This window comes from Radiomyces spectabilis, assembly GCF_025331425.1.
Source record: "Radiomyces spectabilis strain NRRL 2753 chromosome Unknown BYT42scaffold_6, whole genome shotgun sequence".
Taxonomy (NCBI): Eukaryota; Fungi; Mucoromycota; class Mucoromycetes; order Mucorales; family Radiomycetaceae; genus Radiomyces; species Radiomyces spectabilis.
Genome location: NW_026251931.1, coordinates 1 through 17649, shown reverse-complemented (window position 1 = coordinate 17649; position 17649 = coordinate 1). Strand labels below are relative to the sequence as shown.

The 17649-nt window shown below is 42.3% G+C and overlaps 6 protein-coding genes across 6 annotated transcripts; 4 read left to right on the top strand and 2 right to left on the bottom strand.

The window, feature by feature from the left end:
- Positions 1–635: 635 nt before the first annotated feature.
- Positions 636–3042, top strand: BYT42DRAFT_613399 (carotenoid oxygenase; the record flags this gene model as incomplete). Its single annotated transcript, XM_051571729.1, has 7 exons — positions 636–992; positions 1054–1247; positions 1306–1594; positions 1653–1931; positions 1995–2158; positions 2219–2711; positions 2773–3042. The coding sequence occupies 7 exons, from the start codon at positions 636–638 to the stop codon at positions 3040–3042; spliced, it is 2046 nt and encodes a 681-aa protein (XP_051423408.1).
- Positions 3043–3669: 627 nt separating this feature from the next.
- BYT42DRAFT_545481 (acyl-CoA N-acyltransferase) lies at positions 3670–4298 on the top strand (the record flags this gene model as incomplete). The annotated part of the gene is made up of 2 exons (XM_051565817.1): positions 3670–3778; positions 3847–4298. 2 exons carry the CDS (start codon positions 3670–3672, stop codon positions 4296–4298), a joined length of 561 nt encoding a protein of 186 aa, XP_051423407.1.
- A 405-nt stretch (positions 4299–4703) lies between these two features.
- Positions 4704–8302, bottom strand: BYT42DRAFT_567255 (ATP-dependent RNA helicase chl1). Its single transcript, XM_051568073.1, has 16 exons — positions 8142–8302; positions 7990–8083; positions 7742–7929; positions 7545–7693; positions 7408–7486; positions 7163–7352; positions 7026–7105; positions 6869–6964; positions 6093–6812; positions 5853–6023; positions 5635–5793; positions 5494–5571; positions 5345–5433; positions 5208–5292; positions 5056–5137; positions 4704–4999 (listed from the first exon to the last, which is right to left on the bottom strand). Exons 1-16 carry the CDS (start codon positions 8262–8264, stop codon positions 4818–4820), a joined length of 2565 nt encoding a protein of 854 aa, XP_051423406.1. The 5' UTR covers positions 8265–8302; the 3' UTR covers positions 4704–4817.
- A 671-nt stretch (positions 8303–8973) lies between these two features.
- BYT42DRAFT_496088 (acyl-CoA N-acyltransferase) lies at positions 8974–9701 on the top strand (the record flags this gene model as incomplete). Its single annotated transcript, XM_051564398.1, has 3 exons — positions 8974–9242; positions 9305–9420; positions 9478–9701. The coding sequence occupies 3 exons, from the start codon at positions 8974–8976 to the stop codon at positions 9699–9701; spliced, it is 609 nt and encodes a 202-aa protein (XP_051423405.1).
- Positions 9702–10691: 990 nt separating this feature from the next.
- On the bottom strand, positions 10692–12318 carry BYT42DRAFT_567250 (NAD-binding protein). The gene is made up of 7 exons (XM_051568072.1): positions 12148–12318; positions 11797–12093; positions 11651–11745; positions 11535–11589; positions 11406–11478; positions 11227–11343; positions 10692–11167 (listed from the first exon to the last, which is right to left on the bottom strand). Exons 1-7 carry the CDS (start codon positions 12198–12200, stop codon positions 11045–11047), a joined length of 813 nt encoding a protein of 270 aa, XP_051423404.1. The 5' UTR covers positions 12201–12318; the 3' UTR covers positions 10692–11044.
- A 4027-nt stretch (positions 12319–16345) lies between these two features.
- Positions 16346–17649, top strand: BYT42DRAFT_567242 (uncharacterized protein). The gene is made up of 2 exons (XM_051568071.1): positions 16346–17536; positions 17594–17649. Exon 1 carries the CDS (start codon positions 16429–16431, stop codon positions 17485–17487), a length of 1059 nt encoding a protein of 352 aa, XP_051423403.1. The 5' UTR covers positions 16346–16428; the 3' UTR covers positions 17488–17536; positions 17594–17649.

The following is a 17649-nucleotide window of genomic DNA, read 5'->3' as shown; positions in this document are numbered from 1 at the left end:
GGTTTCCGAAACTTCATGCGTTTCATTCATTGAGTCGAATGGTAAATTCCTTTCTGACATAGCTGCTCACTAGCATTAAACTATTTTTTATAAGAGTCATTAACGCTTGGCGAGGGACATAAGAATCATGCTATGGCTTATATTATGAATCATTGGGCAATGTATTACGCATGTATTGCTTGTTTTTTTTATTGTCTACATTCGATTCAACAAATTATGCAGTGTCAACAATTCATTCCTACTGGAGGGTGATGCTATCAAAATCTTTGTTCTTGATCGCTTGTTTACTATGGTGAAGCTGCAATAATCGCAGGTTCAAAGGTGTAGTACAACACAGCACTGCCAAAAGAGTCACTTCATGAGAAAGGACCTTTATTGCCAAACACTCCACAATCGTGAAAAGAGGGATCACTGTTAGTAGTTGATATTCCTGAAAGATATTTACTCTCGGATAAAGCCGTAGGATCATGGGCAAGGGACTTGTGCCCTGGGTCGCGCCAATAAGGCATCCGCAAATAGGGCGACATTTCTTTTTGCATAAACGATATCTTTATAAGGCGTTGGCGTCATTTGAAAACTTTAATTTCCAGTGTTCGACGACCTTGGCAAAACTTGATAAACTTTCTTGTTCCTCAATGTCCGATACAGCAGGCACCGTGCTTCACGAACAGCATTCCAAGGAAAAAGAAGATATGGCTACTCAAGATACTGCGGCCGTCGACAATATTATAACGTCCGACGCAACCATCCATGTGGATATAGAGAAGGAAACCGTCTCGACCCCCTGGGAAGAAGATGGCCCTATTTCTGATCATCCATTACAAACATCGACCCTCGATGCTTCCGCTTATAATGACGGCAATCCTTGGGCACAGCAAGACAGCGCACTCTTAGAGGATGAAGAAGACAACAGTCATGTGGATACACCTATTATACCGACCACCACGGCTGAGGACGTTAAACCTGCAAGTGGAAATACTTGCCACAGCAAAGTAAGCTCCGCTGACAAGATCACCGTCATGGCGGTCGTGTGATAACATTTAGGAATGTTAGGGATTCCACAATGCAACGGACACCAGCCAGATCGTCGATTTGACTATTTCGGGTCGGTTGCCGGATTGGCTTACTGGAGAAGTGCTCACCATCGGTCCTGGAACGTACGATATCAAGTATACCCGAAAGGTAGAAATTGATGGTCAGCTTCAGAGTGCTTCGGCACTATTTACCTTTGGCCATTGGTTCGATGGGTAAGTCTGCGCATCTGTTAACAGTTAATTAAGCGACATTAATCTCATGGCTTTATAGTTTGCCTTTGGTCAATCGATACGATTTCAACGGCCAGCGTAACAGTATTAGCTATCGAAATCGTCTTACCAGTCGCCGACTTATCGATAAGATTCGCGATCATCATGGCTATGCTCCTTCTCACCCCGCCAGTTTGTTCAAGACCAATAGCAATCAAACCATTCTCGCCAAATTTATCCGATCCGGTACGAAATTAAACAAACCCGATGCTGAACCTTGTGCCGCACGCATCTTGCCCAACATTCCGGGACTGGAAGGACGTTTATTTGCACAGAACAGCAGCAATCATGTAAGTTTATGCCGACCACCCGGAAAACTCCAGTCTCTCATGCAACACTTATTGTTAGTTTCAAGAACTCGATCCGTTTGATCTGAAGCCGACTCGATTGTTATCGTGGGATCAGATTAACCCACAATTCAAGGGTTACAGTTCTTGTCCGAATGGAAGATTTGATCCAAAAACGAAAGAATACATCAACTTTACCATGGATATCGGCTACAACTCCACCCGATACAATTTCTTTTCGCTAAACGAGCAGAACATAAAAGGGTCGCTGGTTGCTTCAGTGGTTGCACCTCCGGCCTTTGTGAATAGCTTTGCGCTCACTTCAAACTATATTATTCTGGTAATTGGCATGTGTGTTGCTTGGTGAATTTCCTTTTTCTAAACCTACTTGTTACCTGGATAGACCATCTTCCCCATGTTGGTCAATAGCGGTGCTGTCAAGTTTACGTGGAACGAAAGTATTTTGGACTCATTCTCTTTCTCCAAGACCGAGCCTACTTTATTCTACGTCATTTCGAGAGAAACCGGCCAAACCATATCTATTTACCGATCTGATCCTTGCTTTGGGTTCGTATGGCAGTTGTGCTCTCGTTCAATCAGCTTTCTCATGGTTTTTTGATTTGTTAGCCTTCATCATGTTAATGCCTTTGAAGACGAAAATAATAATGTGTTTGTGGATATAGTTTGCTATCCCGACGACACCATTCTTCATCAGCTGACCACCGAAAGTCTGCGAAACCCGAACAACATGAATCCTCCTCGATTAATGCCGTCCGAAGTGCGACGATATTTGCTTCCTAGCGTTGAAGAAGAACACGCCACCTATTTAGCCAACAGCACATCCTTGTCATCTGCATCTACCGTCACATCTCGCATTTCGTCCATGTGGAGCTATATACGAAAATCGGAAAAGGAAACAAAGAATCGTGCCGTTGATACCAACAAATGGTATGCTTGGATGACGGTGGCTTCGTATGAAAAATTGGTCCAACCTTCACTGGAATTACCGCAAATCAATCCATACTATCATCTGCGGAAATATTCCTACATGTACAGTTTGGGATTCTCAGCTTCGAGTTCCATAAGGGACGGCGAAATTTGGGACAGTATTGTCAAGACGGTAAGTGCTTATGGGGATATTTATTTTTGATGATCAATTATCCTAAAACATAGTGTTGCAGGATGTTCAAAATAAGTCTATTATTGCATCTTGGCATGAAGAGCATTGTTATCCAAGCGAACCTTTGTTTATCCCTCGTTCACCTGCTAACTCTGACGAAGAGGTCGCGGAAGATGAAGGCGTGCTTGTCAGTGTTGTTATGGACGCTATCCGGGACACGTCGTTCCTATTGGTACTCAATGCTAGTACTTTGGAAGTGCACGCACGAGCTGAATTAGGCCAGCTCATTCCTATTAGTTTTGCTCATGGATCTTACAGATTACGGCAATAATATCTGTGATCAGAACTATGACATCCGTTTGTATACTTATTTCCCTCCTCTTTTCCTGTCTCATACTATAAATCAAATACAAGTAGAGCATTTAACAAGATTGAGCTGTATAATATGTTGAAGCGGTAAGATCGGAATTTCGCATTATCGAGTCCAGTCGAAGAAACCATATATCCAATGTACGATCCCATCATGCCATTAAAGAAGGGTGGGTTTTGTTCAGATCATTCTTGGCTTCGATAAAACCATGACCACCGTATTGACATGGGCGATGGAAGCCGTGATCATACGACAATCCATAACATGTGGTTCCACATGGATATACTGTAAGAAGTAAAGTTTCCCACAATATGCCTCCACCCATCTCCAACATTTAGAAATACGATATATTACAAAATGTGTGCCAAGCCTGACCGAAAGCGTTTGTTACATGTGTGTGATCTCCATCGATCTGATAACTTGTGATCTTCTCAGACCACTGTCGGACTCGCTTGCCGTTCTTTTTGCTGGTTGGTTGGATGAAAAATGAACGCCGAACGGAATTGAATTTTTCACCAACCACGATGGTTCGTCTTCCAAAAAATATTGATGAGTGGGAAAAAAAAAGCTCAGGGCTTCTTTAAAACCATGGTAACGGCTACGCTACGACCGATATACGTGCGAGAAGTTGTGCTGGATGATCTCAAACATAATGCCACCGTGCATCGAGTGGTCAATGATGCTTATCGATCTGAAGGTATGCTATGCCCTATTGAGAATATGAAGCGTTCTTTGAGGACTAACCTTGTTTCTGTGACCTTGCAGGTGGTTGGACAACGGAAAAGGATATGGTCAAGGGTGACCGAGCCAGCGTAGAAGACATTGAAAATGCTGTGCGATGTAACGGAAAGCCCAACTTTTTGATGTATGCTTTTGAACGTAGTGATCATGGGGAAGAATTGGTTGTGGGCACCATTCAGATTCAACCCTGCAATGGAGGCACCGAAGCTGAAATCGGCTTATTCTCCGTCAGTCCTGCTCATCAGTCTCGCGGTATTGGAGGCAAACTTTTATCGGCAGCCTTGCAGAAAATGGAGCAACTTGGGTACGAAAATGCGGTCATTCAGGTGTTGGAGAATCGTCAAGACATTCTAGCATGGTATCAGAAGATGGGATTTGTGAAGACCGGTGAACGAATGCCTTTTGTCTGGCCTGAAAAGCTCAAGATACAAGGTTTACATTTCCTTATTCTGAAGAAGCCAATGATAACAGTTTAAATTTTGGCTCGCACCAAGTTTTTTTATTATTTTGCATCCCCCTGAAGAGCATTTTGTCCCGTTTTGGAGAAATATGGATCCAGTTTAGAAATACATAAGACATCTCTCATTGAGTCATTGTTATTAATGAAGCACGAGAAAACAACAGAAACTTCTCTGTCGCTAGCTGCGAAAATATCAAGCACTGATTGGATCAACACAACAATACCGTAGCGGGCACACTTAACGACCTTCAACTCTTGTTTGTCTCACCACCCTTCCTTTTTAAAGCTGATACTCTGAAACCGAAGAAAAATAAACCTCGCTTTGAAGGCCACTTAATAAAGTCAAATTCAGAGCATACAGTCGTCGGGTTCTCGATCATCACTCTTATATGTGCGGTGCAGCGAATAATTTTCCAATGGGGCCTTATCTGCTGTCCTTTTCTCCAAATTATCATACATAGGGCAACATGCACTTGTTGTCCATCCAGCTTAAGATTTTCTATTTCAATTATCGCATGTCAAATATGCCCGAATTTCAACCAATTTTTTTATCTTTGAAGAAGCGGGCACTTTTGGCAATGGCGTGACCGAACTTTGTACAATGATCAACATGGGTGCCAATCCAGCCGGGCAGTTTGTTACGTATTCGTCCTGTCGAGTAGCGTTTATCCAGCAACACAATCACCGCGTAGTCATTTTTATGACGAATAGCGCGTCCTATGCACGATGTATTAATATCTACCGCACGATGTTTGCGACCACTGAGCTCTTACCAATTGACTGGTTTACACCGCGCATACAAAGATTCTCGTAGTAATCCTGACCGGCAGCAGCGCCGTTTACTTCTCCTTCACGCTTGAAAAATGAAATAAAAAAAGAATTTGCTTAATTTCATACGCGGTCTAGGTTATGCAGGGGAACGTACCAAATGCTCTGAAGCAAACTTGATTTTTTCGCGTAATTCCAGGGAATCCTTATTACCAAAAGGTAACCCGACCATGATAATACCTCTGTGAAGACATTAAGCATTTTGTATCTAATGATATTGTTCCATATGCTCACCTTCCCAGCTGATCAGAGAAATTGATCCCTTCCGACATCTTTCCATTGACCACGCACAATAACAGTGCGCCCGTTTGTGATCCAGACGACTAAGAGAGAATTCAGTAAATGAAGGCATAAATTTGATGCAGGCCAGTAAACAAACATACAGATTTCGATTCAATTTGCAGACTGTAGTCCCGCAAGGTAGCTTCTACCATGTTCGATTCTTTGGGTTCCTTGAACACCTAATCAAGGAAAGATACGATGGTCAGAAAATGACAAAAACTCACGGGAAACGCCCAACTCACCTTTTTCTTTTTTTCTATCCGCTGCAAAATATGACCGCTATCGGCACTAGACCAGCGTTTAAACACCAATTCAAGGTATGAGAAACTGGGGAAAAAGCAGACCACGCCATCCGGGATGATATTGCAAAAGTTGATGATCATTTGACCGGTCTCATCTATCTGTATCGAGATATTGGTGAGTATATTCCGTTACAGCGTGCTCCGAATATTCACTGTACCATTTGCATATTCTGTCGATTGGTAAAGTTAAATAAAAGCGGTCCACCTCTAGGTCCCTCGTCTACGGCTAAAGTCAGTAGATTCGTCGAAGGGATGATATGTCCACAGGAAAATTGGTTCAAGCGCTCAGCAGGAATCTCGTATAAAAGCGTACGCGTAAAATCGGAGATCTTTACAAAATGAGACGTTGACCATATAGCGCAATTAAGATGTTCATTGATCGAAACAATGGCACTTACTGGTTGCATGGTTCCACCGGCAAGTATAATGCTGCGCGCTTGATCGACGATCGGCTTAAATGCTTCAGCCGGGTTTAAGAGCATATACTTTATGAAAGGTTCCGAAGCTTCTTGTCCTGTAACATTCAATACGATGCGACCGTCTGCGTCCGGATTGACAAGAGCCATAACAAAAGATTCTACTTGTGTTAAAATGGGTACGCCCGTCGAGGTATGGGATACTTTGGAAGCTGAGCCGGTTCCCTGGGTCTGACCATGGGATGTCTCATTTTGCAGGCGTTGATTTTCTTCTTCACGCACGTAATCGACAAATCCATTCAGCTTCCGTGCAAGCTTGCTTTCTTTCAAATACTTTTGAATTTTGAACATGTTTATGTGGTCGATACCAATCTGGTGCACAAAATCATTGACACGCAGTATTTGATCCCGTTTCTCCGCCGGCTGCAATGCCTGTGCCATCATTTTGATAATGTTCATGATTTGCTGTATGTATACAACGTTCTTGCCGAGAAGCCGCGTTTTGTATCGTTGTAAGTACATTCGTAATTGGGAAAAGGCCATTCGCATTTGTGATAACGATAACGTCACTGTATGGATAGAGTTGATGGTGTCAATCAAGTTGTGTGCTTCATCGATGATGACAACGTTTCCTTTCAATTCGATGCCTAAAGACTCTCTTGTGTTGGCGTGAAGTAAATGTTGATACGGGAGAACCACCAGCTATTCAACTTGTTTAGAATTGGTACTGAAAGGCGACATCGTTCTATCAAACTCACTTGCGAAGGGGGCAGTGTTTGTCGGGTACCATAATACGGACATGTACTCAAATGCTTGCCAATATTTCCCAAATCTTCAATATCATGAACATCGGCCTGGAAAATAAAGTAAATTCTGGAGTTACGGTGGCATTATTCGAATCGAATTCAGTATTACCAGCGCATGATCACGAAACTCATTCCATTTTGACTGTTGCAAAGAGGACGGTAAATATTGGCACTTCTTGTCAGGATCACCTAAAAGCACCGTAAGTATGTTGTCCAGAATAATTTCTTCATCTTTTTAGCACGAACTTTGTCCCTGCATTTCCAGGCAAGCCTCATTCATTCGATTAAGGTTTTTCAATTTTTGTACTTTTTCATTGATGCAAAGGCCTTGTCTAGATCCAAGAGACAGGACTCTGATCTCGTCTGCATACTTTGTTTTCTTGATCTCGTGCGCAAATTGTGCTAATTGCGAGTGTGTTCGGGAAGCATAAAAAATCTAGACGAAAAAAAAAGTCAATGGCATATACATGGCAGATGTTATTTGGCAATACCTTGGTTTCTGCAAGCACATCTTCTTCTGCTGGTAGGTCCTCTCTATTGTCATTTGCAGTTGTGCTTTTCGATTCCAATCTAGTGTCATGTCAGAGAATGACCTCTTTCCACTTTTTCTCGAATGATGATACTGTACCTCGCTAATAAGCTTTGCACTTCCTTTGACAGGTGTCCCTCGTTCCGTCGAGAGCTCTGGTTTACAGGGTACGGCGGCTCCTCCTCGTCGCTGTCGTAGTTATCCAAGAGAAATGCTTCATCTTTTGCGTTTTTCGCGGCTGGAGAATCCTGTGAATGGTTTAGTTGTTGGATACATTGGCATTACGGTCAACTTACCTTCTTTGGGCGTTTGAAACGCATGGATTTCTGATGTGTACACAAAAGATGATTGCCCGTTTGCTGCGCCATGCGGACTCTCTGAATTCGCTGACGTAAATCTTCTCTCTGACGATCTCTTGCTTGTCTGCTATTCAACAGATCATCGTTCGCCGGGAACGATTTTAGCCAGTCCGGTTCATCGTCGGCTAGGCAAGCTTGAGTGCTTTTGGATCGATCGATTTCCGAGCGAAAAAAAACGGGCTTACCTGCATTGGCCGTTTCCGCAGTAGACTCTTTTGTTTCGTTGTCGAGCTTGGTTAGCCATGCAAGTGAACCACAGATCAAACTCAATGATTTTCCCTAAGAGGGGCGATCGTCAGTGACAGGATCGAGCGTTGGGATTCATATACAAGCGTACCGTGCCGGTTGGACTTTCAAAGATACCGATTTTCCCCTTGGATAAGGTATCATATAAAGCCACCATGAACTCATTTTGAATAGAATACGGCACATAGGGAAATCCAAAATCCTCTACGCTCATGATCCCAGCATGTCGCGTTCAAAGCAAGCTTTCGGGGTCGCACAAACTCACCGCAGAAAAAAAAAATCGGGATACTCCAAAACAGGGAATTACCAAAAAAGGATGGATCATGACTCCCCAAACTTGCCCGCACCCTGAGGAGTAGTGTCAAATTTGTGTATACTTCGCTCAAATAGTACAAAGCCGAAAGGGATGAAAAACCGAATTTATTGGTATATCTGTTGAATACTGGAGATATTTGAATGAGTGGGGTGATATTCGAAAAGAAAATGCTTATTGGGCATTTTCACTCATCTATACAGAGTTTTGACCAAGAGAATGACAGCTGTAATGGATGCCTCTCAATTCGGGATCAGAAATCGGGCGATGCAGTGAAACATGAACAATCTTTGATTGGAAAACCTCATTGTCACGATAAATCACACTTGGCTGCAAGTAAAGCAATTAAAATGATGGCCTATTAGCTACCTTCAAAAGGAACATATTATTCAGCGACCAGCTGTCTTAAATTATCTAGCCTAAACCAAATAACGACTCAACAGAAGAGAAAAGCTTGTCATCATCACCTTTTTCCAAAAAGCTCTTTATTGGCTGTCCTATTCAGTAATTCATCTCCGGAGATCGGACTTTGACTGCTTTTAGTGAAATGATCGACCTGAGTTTCATACAGCTGCAAAGGTGTTCTTTCACACTACATCACCTATTTGCCATGACAAAGACAGACCCTTTGGAGCGTTATTCTATCCGAGAAGCCACAGAAGAAGATTTGCCTGCCATTTTGGATATTTACAACGAGCAGGTTTTGAATTCGACTGCGTTGTTCTTATACGATCCCATTCCGCTTCAAGACCGTCAGTCTTGGTTCAGTGACAGCAAGCAGCTCGGCTATCCCGTTATTGTAGCAGTCGAAAAGAGCACCGAACAAACTATTGCTTATTGCTCTTTAGGTGTCTTCCGATCTAAGCCTGCTTATTGCTTGTAAGCCGACACCAAATGACATACTTCCACTGTCATCGCTCTAAAGAACCTTCCTATTTTAGATCTGCCGAAATCTCCCTTTATATTCACAAAAGTCATCATCGTCAAGGTCTTGGAAAAGTACTCTTATCGGAAATGATTCGAATTGCTCAAGAAATGAGATTGCGCAGCATTATTGGTATGGATTACAAGGAGGGATTCGCATATACAGAATAGCTGAACTGTTTGGTTTTAGCTTCAGTAACTGCCGACAACGCTGCCTCTCTTGGTCTTTTCGGAAAACACAAGTTTGTGCTTGCAGGAAAGTTCCACGACGTCGGATACAAGTTTGGCTGTTTTCTTGATGTTGAATTCCATGAATTGATTCTTGACGCTGCGCCGAAGGTTAATGCACAAGGTGTACCTGAGTACAACCCATTTCCTTGGGGTCGTTACACTTATGGTGGATCGGCTTTGTAAGATATGCTAGTAGGCTATGGGTTGTCCAATACATATTATAGAGATAGATTCTAGAGTAGAGCATGCTGTGATATTCATTTCTTACCTTCATTTCTATTGAGTTGTTGAGCTAGACCGACAACCGACAGTAGTTTATCTGGAAATAACATTCCCTGGACTATTGAACTTCATCTTCATGCATTAAACAACCTCCGCAAAGTTGCGCTGTATTCGGAAACTCGTGATATACAGCTTTAGAAGACGTTGCAACTACAAATGCGGAAAGGAAGAAGCAACAGGATGCTTCTCGTTGCAAGCAGGTGCTTGTGCCAAGCCATCTCCGCGATTTCCTGTCGTCGTTAGCAGGATGCTTTTTCCTTCTCCAAACTATACATTGGTTCACTTGGAACAGGTCTCTCAAATATTTTGTCACGGGACGCCTCGCATCGTTCTTGATGAAAATCTACTTCTGAGTTAGACCAATGCTACTGTTGATCTTTTTCACGCGTTTGCCGGGTTTAAATGTGGCTTGATCGTATCGACGACTTCATCTTTCATTTATGTTAAAAAGATTAATGGTATCGAAACACCGGAGGCCATCATGCTCTGTTATCCAATTTTTTGGGCAGACTTCGTAATCGCATTTCTGCTATTTTTCTTTGGGGAATGGGGAGGGGGCTACAGAGCTGTATTGTACCTTTTATTGTTCTAGCTGTATTGCTCGATCCTCCTGCCTGTGAATAATACGAGCTTTTACGTTTAATTTTGTCATATGCCGAAAACTCAGGGTAATACATAGCAATTATGGACACATTTATTGCTATCTTATGCCTTGATCCGGAAAAACCTCCAGAGGAGCTATAGTCATATATCATCGGACGGATGAGTATTAAAAAGTTATTTGGCGCTTTTGGACCGCTCTGTTATAATTCCACATACGCTATTACAGATGTTTCTGCATAAGTAGTATAGAAAAGCTTATTTAAATTATCTACGGCACATTGTTACATTGACCATACAAGGAACCAAAAGCATAGGTTGCATTACTCGCGGGAGCAGACCTTACACCGAATTCTTCTTGATCTATTTCACAAAAATAGCATTGTCTGCGCTTAATTGGATCCAGATACTATGGAGGGAAAAGTGTGAAGACAAAGCACAACTCTTGACACTTAAGATCGATCATTATCAAATTTGCGATGATAATACGATGACTGGCAATTTCATTGCAATTGCAGGTGGCAGTATTGACCTTATCTGCGAAAACTTGGAAGCTGTGAAGATGCTTGTTATCATCATATCGTGTATTGAGAGGAATAAAGGAGATCAGCGATATTGTATTATACGGGAACTTTGAAAGTGATTTAGCAGTACGCAAGGATAGGTACATGAGGGAGAGCTGCTGTTAAACCGCCATCGACCTTGATGTCTTGTCCTGTTATATAAGATGCTTCGCTGCTTGCGAGAAAGGTAACCATATTGGCAATCTAAAACAGGTGTCCCAGATTAGCAATGCCATGGAATGTGAATATTTTTATGGAGTTACCTCAGAAGCTTGTCCATAACGTCCCAATGCGGTCGATTTCTCGGCATTTGATGTCATTGCATCATCGCGCTGGATTATACCCAAAACTTTATCAGTCATTGCGGTCTCGATGATACCCTGATAATAAAATTCGATAAGCATCAGTAGAACCAGGGAATGAAGCACGATGAGCAAATTACTGGACAAATGGCGTTGACACGGATATTTTTGCCTCTTAATCTCCATGCTGCTGACTGCACTATATTGATGACACTAGATATGAAATCAGTAGTGTATTACTGATTAAATGCCATTATAAGAATACTTGCGCTGCCTTGGACGCTGAATAGGACATTGGTCCAGCACCTGATCGAACACCAGCCACTACACAGAACATTTATCAATCTAAAACTCTTTTGCGTCAGACTATGCAGGTTTTGCATACCGGATGCAGTAGCGATGATGGATCCTCCGCCTTGTTTCTTGGTAGCCGACACTTTCTCCATGGCAATGGAGGCATATTTAATGGCAGCAAAAACACTGGTGTGCCGTCAGCTGTATTATTTATCTCAACTAGTGGTGAGAACTTACCTCCAAGCATTGATGGTCATGGTAGACAGGAATTTCTCACGAGTTTCTTCTTCCAGTGCTCCTGGAATTGCCACGCCAGCATTAGCAAAGAAAACGTCCAGCCGTCCGTACTTTTGTAGAACTTCTTCAATGACGTTCTGAATCTCTTCATCACATGAAGCATCCATTTTTTTTGGAATGCATTCAACCCCTCGACCGGTAATGTCGTTAGCTAACTCGGCGAGATTGTCGTCGAAAAGGTCGACGACGTAAATAGCCTGTGGTTTGCGTTTGGCAAACTCATACGCCGTTGCGCGGCTGTCACTCATTTAGCATAATCGCGCCAATGCTTAAATTTCTTAATATGTTTACCCAATACCACTTAAAGAGTTGGCGCCGGTAATAATGCATACGAAATGATCCATTACAAAAGAAGAGTAGTCGACGAAAAATTAAATGAAAACTAATCAATTAAAATCAACGAAGCTAAACATGCATGAGAAATTCGCACGACAGCTTATATACCTATTAAGACGACTGCGGAAACCCAGCGGAATCTGGCTGTTCCTAAAGGCCGAAACCCGCTCGATGTTGATCGCCGGCTTCGAGCATCGCATTGAAAGTCAAATAAAATGGTCCAATAGGAATCCAACACGGTGAACACGGTTTTGGACCATGGCTGCACCAAGCGTAAAAGTAATCACGCTAATTTATTCTAAACATGTTCATTGAGCAAGACTAGAACTGGAAGAATTTGGTTCACTGTTCCCGGTTGGGCTTTTGAGTCAGTAACTATGAAGAAAAAGGGCGAAGAATAACCTCAAGCGAACGTAAACAGACCTACAAACGTTTCAGAGCTTAATTTCTGGATGAAGATGTTATCACTGTATGCTTACAGTACGTTATTGCCTGCGAGCAAAAATCTTGAAAGAGGCCTGCACACCACCCTTATTCTTCAGTATTCCGATGGAAGTCATATTACTCCAGTGTCAGTGGCACCGGTGACCAACATCGTACAAAGATCATAGTCTGTGTCACTCAGCACCAGTTTCAGGTGTTTGAGATGAGCTTCCTTCTCTGTTTGGGTCTTCGTAACCATGGCAGTCAAATGCAGCCACAGTAGCAAGAATGTCACTTTCTGCATTGCTTTTCCTTTTTCTCTGAAGGGACTTTTAACAAGTCTTCATTATTGTTTAACTACCTTTGTGCTGCTGCTTATTCAAACTCGTTTGAAAAAGTACAATATCGTTCTCGCAATTTTTTAAAGCAGCCGCACATGCTAATGCCGTAAAAGTCGAGCACGGCAAGCATCAGAAAGAGCAGACAAAGTAAAGAGAACATCAACTATGCGCCGTGGACCGTATGCCTGTGTTCAGACGATTTACATGAAGTTAGTTTTATGTTGATATTCGAAAGGATTGAACCAAGAACGATTCCTTGCAATATCCCTTTGAAATCTATTGCATGTGAAGCCAATTTTGTTGAGTATGGACACGTGCTCAACAACGAAGCGCTATTTAGACACATCTTTGCTTTCTGATTATACGCGCTCCCATCTATTTCTGCAGTACGTGTTTATATTTTCCCATGATCATATTCTGATAGAGTCCGAGAGCAAATCGGACAGGGATTTTTCTGTGGGCCCAGGAGATAATCAATATACAATAAAGCATGCTCCCTGCATAGAGAGACATCGGGTTCCTATTCCCGGAATGGATATTCTGATGTTGATAATCGAAGAGCTAGTTGACAGAGGTATCACATAGAAGCGCAGGGTTGTTGAGATGTCTTCAAATTAAAAGTGTCACGAACAGCTGACGAGGGTGAGCTCCACACTGAGGTTGATCAAACCGTGGGCACGCACAATCTCTTGAAATGATGAGTACAGCACAATTTTGTGTATTCACAAATTATGCAGAGGATGCGGCGCCAGGCTAGTAGCAAGTGCAAGCAACGCGTTCTCCAACATATGGCCGGTTACAGTGCTGTGGTAAGATAATTTTGGATATTGGCATTTATGGCAGAAAACTTGGGTGTCATCCAATTAGCCTCATTAAATTGACTGCAGCAAATTGTCAGGGAGAAGATAGAACCTTCCGACTTTACTTTAACCAGATTAAACGGCATGTAACTTATCGCCAATCGTAAACAATCGAGTAACCCATTTTTTTCGTGGAAGATATGACTTTTTTACACCATGTTTAGGTCATGTTTTCATTAAGAGCAGTTTTTGGTTGTTGTTTTTTTTGCATGATAAGGCCGCATTAAGCCGTATGATTTGGTTAGAGAACTTTGTGTGGAACCTTATTGAACCATAACTTCTGGAGATACATGATATGGCAAAAGTAAGTTGGACGCATTTGCTTCCTTCTGGAAGCTAATCAATCTTGTGCAGGGCTTTACACGCAGTTGAGCATGTCCATGACTCATCAAGCAGCGCTGCATCCGTTTCTGCATCGACAGATATAACGAAACAATACAGTTTCTAGACCGCAAAAAATTCAATGATTCTTCAGGCGATTTAGATGAGGGAAATCCATACGAATTAAGTCTTAGCATGGAGGTAGACCCAGAGTTATCATATTAATATTTGTGTTACAGCATCAAACACAGCTTACTTCATTGGTTTCTCATAGGTGAGTCTGTCGGAGAAGAAACCTGTAGCTCTGTGCGACCGACTGGCATTCAGGCACATAAAAACGGAGCATTTCATAAACTACTGACTGTTATGCCAAAATTTGATGCTTGGCAAATTGTTATACGTTTAAAAAACAGGTAAACATCAATTCAAGCAGATGACAAATTATGCTTGGTGATATTGTATATGTGGACACATCTGTTGTAGGCCCTATTGGACGTCTGAACATATTACAATGGTGGAGGACAACGTGAGATCCCCAGATTATTCATGAGTATGACCAACAAAAGGAGACATTATCAGCAAATGTTCTTTCTAAATTTGGAACTGATCTGTAGTTTTGCAAAAATCCATTGAAAGCACTTTACCAAACAAGCGTATACACAAAAGCTTCATCCACTTTACGATGTACACACATTACAATATTTATACAAGCGAATCACAAGCAATCAATCTCCACAACCAAGCCTTGGACGTTTCCAAATCAGAAAAGCGAGAAACATTATCGATCTTACAAAATTAGCGGTGCTCAATACGGACAGAAGAAAAACGGCTACAAGTTTTATCAGTTTGAACAGCTGAATTACTGAGCAAGGAAAGCGATGGTATGTATCGATTATGTTACAGTATCTGTAGCTAATGGCGTGGTCAAGAACTTTAATCTTAAAAGTCTAAAATATCGTCACTTCTTGAGAAGCCAGAACTATTTTTTGTTTACCACATACTCCCAGGTGTAATAGATGGGATAGCGTCATATTGGTATATTCCGATAATGGAGGATATTTTGTACGAATTGTAATTGATTGACACATCGCGTTCGTGAATAACGAAAGCATTACTCACTATGCTCGTCACGCGTAAGTTAACACGAGCCTGGCTTTTGTAGCATCAACGTACGGTATTCATTGAAAACAATTGTGCGTTTTTTCTTTTAAGGCTCCACAATAACGATAAACAAATGGACTGACCATACTTTGCACCTGCAATGTCTCTATTCCTTACCGTAATGCATATCTTTTTACTTGAGTACCACCTGAAGCTTGCTTTCTTCATCATTGACCGAACGTTGGTTATATATCATACTCAGGCACGCAAAGACATATTTAGGAGCTCGACTACCCGTCCATCATGATCATCCGCACAAATGGCTGGTGCATTATATTTCGTCGATGGATGAAATTCTCTTCTTTAGCTGCCTAATTTGACTGCGTAAAATCGAATGACAATTCACGCCTGAAGGTAGATCAGGTATAACGGCAATGAAGTGGTACGCGCAGGTCTTCTGGTAAGGACAGCTTATAGAAATCCCGAAATATGGCGATTAGCCTCGTTACTTTAAAACTGAAGAATGTCATTGGATATCCATAGTACCAATATATTAGCATATTGTTATACCATTCATCCCCCTCATCCTGAGTTACTGCTACTTTGGACCACTTTGTATCCATGGTCAATACCCAATTTCTCAACATAATAGAGAGGGGGAACAGGAACAGCGCCATCAGCTGACCATTATCTACCAACGATTACGCAAGCGATCCCACCACTTGGTTTGTTCTGCACATAACTGAGCTCGTACACAACCCCTTCTCGATATTCCAACATCTCATTGCCTGGAGTGATGGCGTACAGATAGCACTTTGTCAGTTTTTCGTTGCGTGAGGCAATTCAAAGCCATGCATACAAAGCTTTACAGCAGTAATCGTTTTATTACTAGCGGACATAGCGTAGTTCGCGGGTAGTCAGCCCTCACAACAGCAAGTCAATACAGATGAAAGTTGGTTTGGATAACAAATAGATGATTTTGGCTTCACAAACAATTAGAAAGAGGTAATCACATTTAGAACGAAGTGCCATAGACTTCAAAAACTTTTAGGACCCATTTACAGGCATGGGCACATACGTATACGTTCAATCATTATAATTGTCGATCTTAGACATTGGTGTTTTGTTTCAAGCGATATGCAGTCCTTCCGGAACCAAAAATTTTCTGAACAACTACAGCTCCACAGAAAATGGGCTGCCCTTCTTCGGCTATGGCAAACATTCCCAATGCTGCTCCTTCAACTGATGATGACGATGTAACTCAACAATCTGTGTACAGCTCGACTACCAACCTCGATGTAATACCTAACGTGAATCGCCGAGTTAATCTTGACAATACTGTCGAGGCTGTGTACAGCAATATTTCGCAAACTGCAAGCGACAGACCTCCATTATCGCCAAAGCAGACGTCTGACAGTTCACTCGCTGTATTCGAAAACAAATGGCCCGTTGCAGCGTTGATCATTCCTTTTTCAATTGCTGGTCTTCTGATTCGCATTGGCTTACAACGACTTGAAACATATCCTGGCGCGCCTATATTTGGTCTGCTTTACGCCCAGTGGGTAGGCTGTGTGATTATGGGTTTCGTCGCTGAAATCAAGCCAAGTTTGTCTGCAGTGTACCTTCCGCTCGTTGGTGGAATCTCAAGTGGACTTTGTGGATCCATTACAACGTTCTCTTCATGGCAATTAGGGATCTTCAAAGCTTTTGCGAACTACGATGGAGATCCCCATTCGACCGGGAAGAACGTCCTGGCGGCCATCTCCCAATTGTTGGTGACATTGGCCATGTCTCTCAATGGCGTCGTCTTTGGTTACCATATTGGTAAACTCTACAAGGCTTGGATACTGCAGGGCCGTTCTCCAGCAAAATTACGTATAGTTCCGGCCGGATTTTCTCTACAGTCCTTGGCGAGGCTAGACTTCGGAATCATAGCTTTCGGCATCCTCTGTTGGTTGGGCGTTATCTTTGCGAGTGTATTTGCACAGGGTCAGCGGGAGCTTGCATTTGCTTGTGTGTTTGCTCCTATTGGCGCTCTTTTACGCTGGCAATTATCATTCCTTAATTTGTGGAGAGGAGGGGTTTTTCCGATTGGCACCTTCGCCGCTAACATCATAGCATCTATTGTTCTGGCAGTTATATCCTTGTTGCAATCGGGGGTTCCAATGTCCCTGATGTCCTGCTATGTTTTGACAGGTCTTGCTGATGGTTTTTGTGGTACATTATCTGTCGGGTTAATGAAAATATAGACACTTACAGAAGCAATTAGGTTGCCTCTCTACTGTATCCACCTTCATGGTAAAATATCAGATGCAGAAACTCGTAGGATGTATTGAAGTCTCATGCATTTGTTAGATTGAGCTTACAAGTCTTCCTGTAATCCACTCTTATACCTATGGCATGACATCTGT

Excerpts from the sequence above, each read along its gene's own strand:
- BYT42DRAFT_567255 (XM_051568073.1), bottom strand. The coding sequence starts at position 8,264 with ATGAGCGTAGAGGATTTTGGATTTCCCTATGTGCCGTATTCTATTCAA. Across the intron at positions 8,084-8,141 it reads TTGAAAGTCCAACCGGCACG|GGAAAATCATTGAGTTTGAT; the intron begins GTACGCTTGTAT and ends CGCCCCTCTTAG. Across the intron at positions 7,487-7,544 it reads GTGCAAAGCTTATTAGCGAG|ATTGGAATCGAAAAGCACAA; the intron begins GTACAGTATCAT and ends ACATGACACTAG.
- BYT42DRAFT_567250 (XM_051568072.1), bottom strand. The coding sequence starts at position 12,200 with ATGGATCATTTCGTATGCATTATTACCGGCGCCAACTCTTTAAGTGGT. Across the intron at positions 12,094-12,147 it reads AACTCTTTAAGTGGTATTGG|CCGCGCAACGGCGTATGAGT; the intron begins GTAAACATATTA and ends AATGAGTGACAG. Across the intron at positions 11,168-11,226 it reads GTTATGGACAAGCTTCTGAG|ATTGCCAATATGGTTACCTT; the intron begins GTAACTCCATAA and ends CACCTGTTTTAG.
- BYT42DRAFT_567242 (XM_051568071.1), top strand. The coding sequence starts at position 16,429 with ATGGGCTGCCCTTCTTCGGCTATGGCAAACATTCCCAATGCTGCTCCT.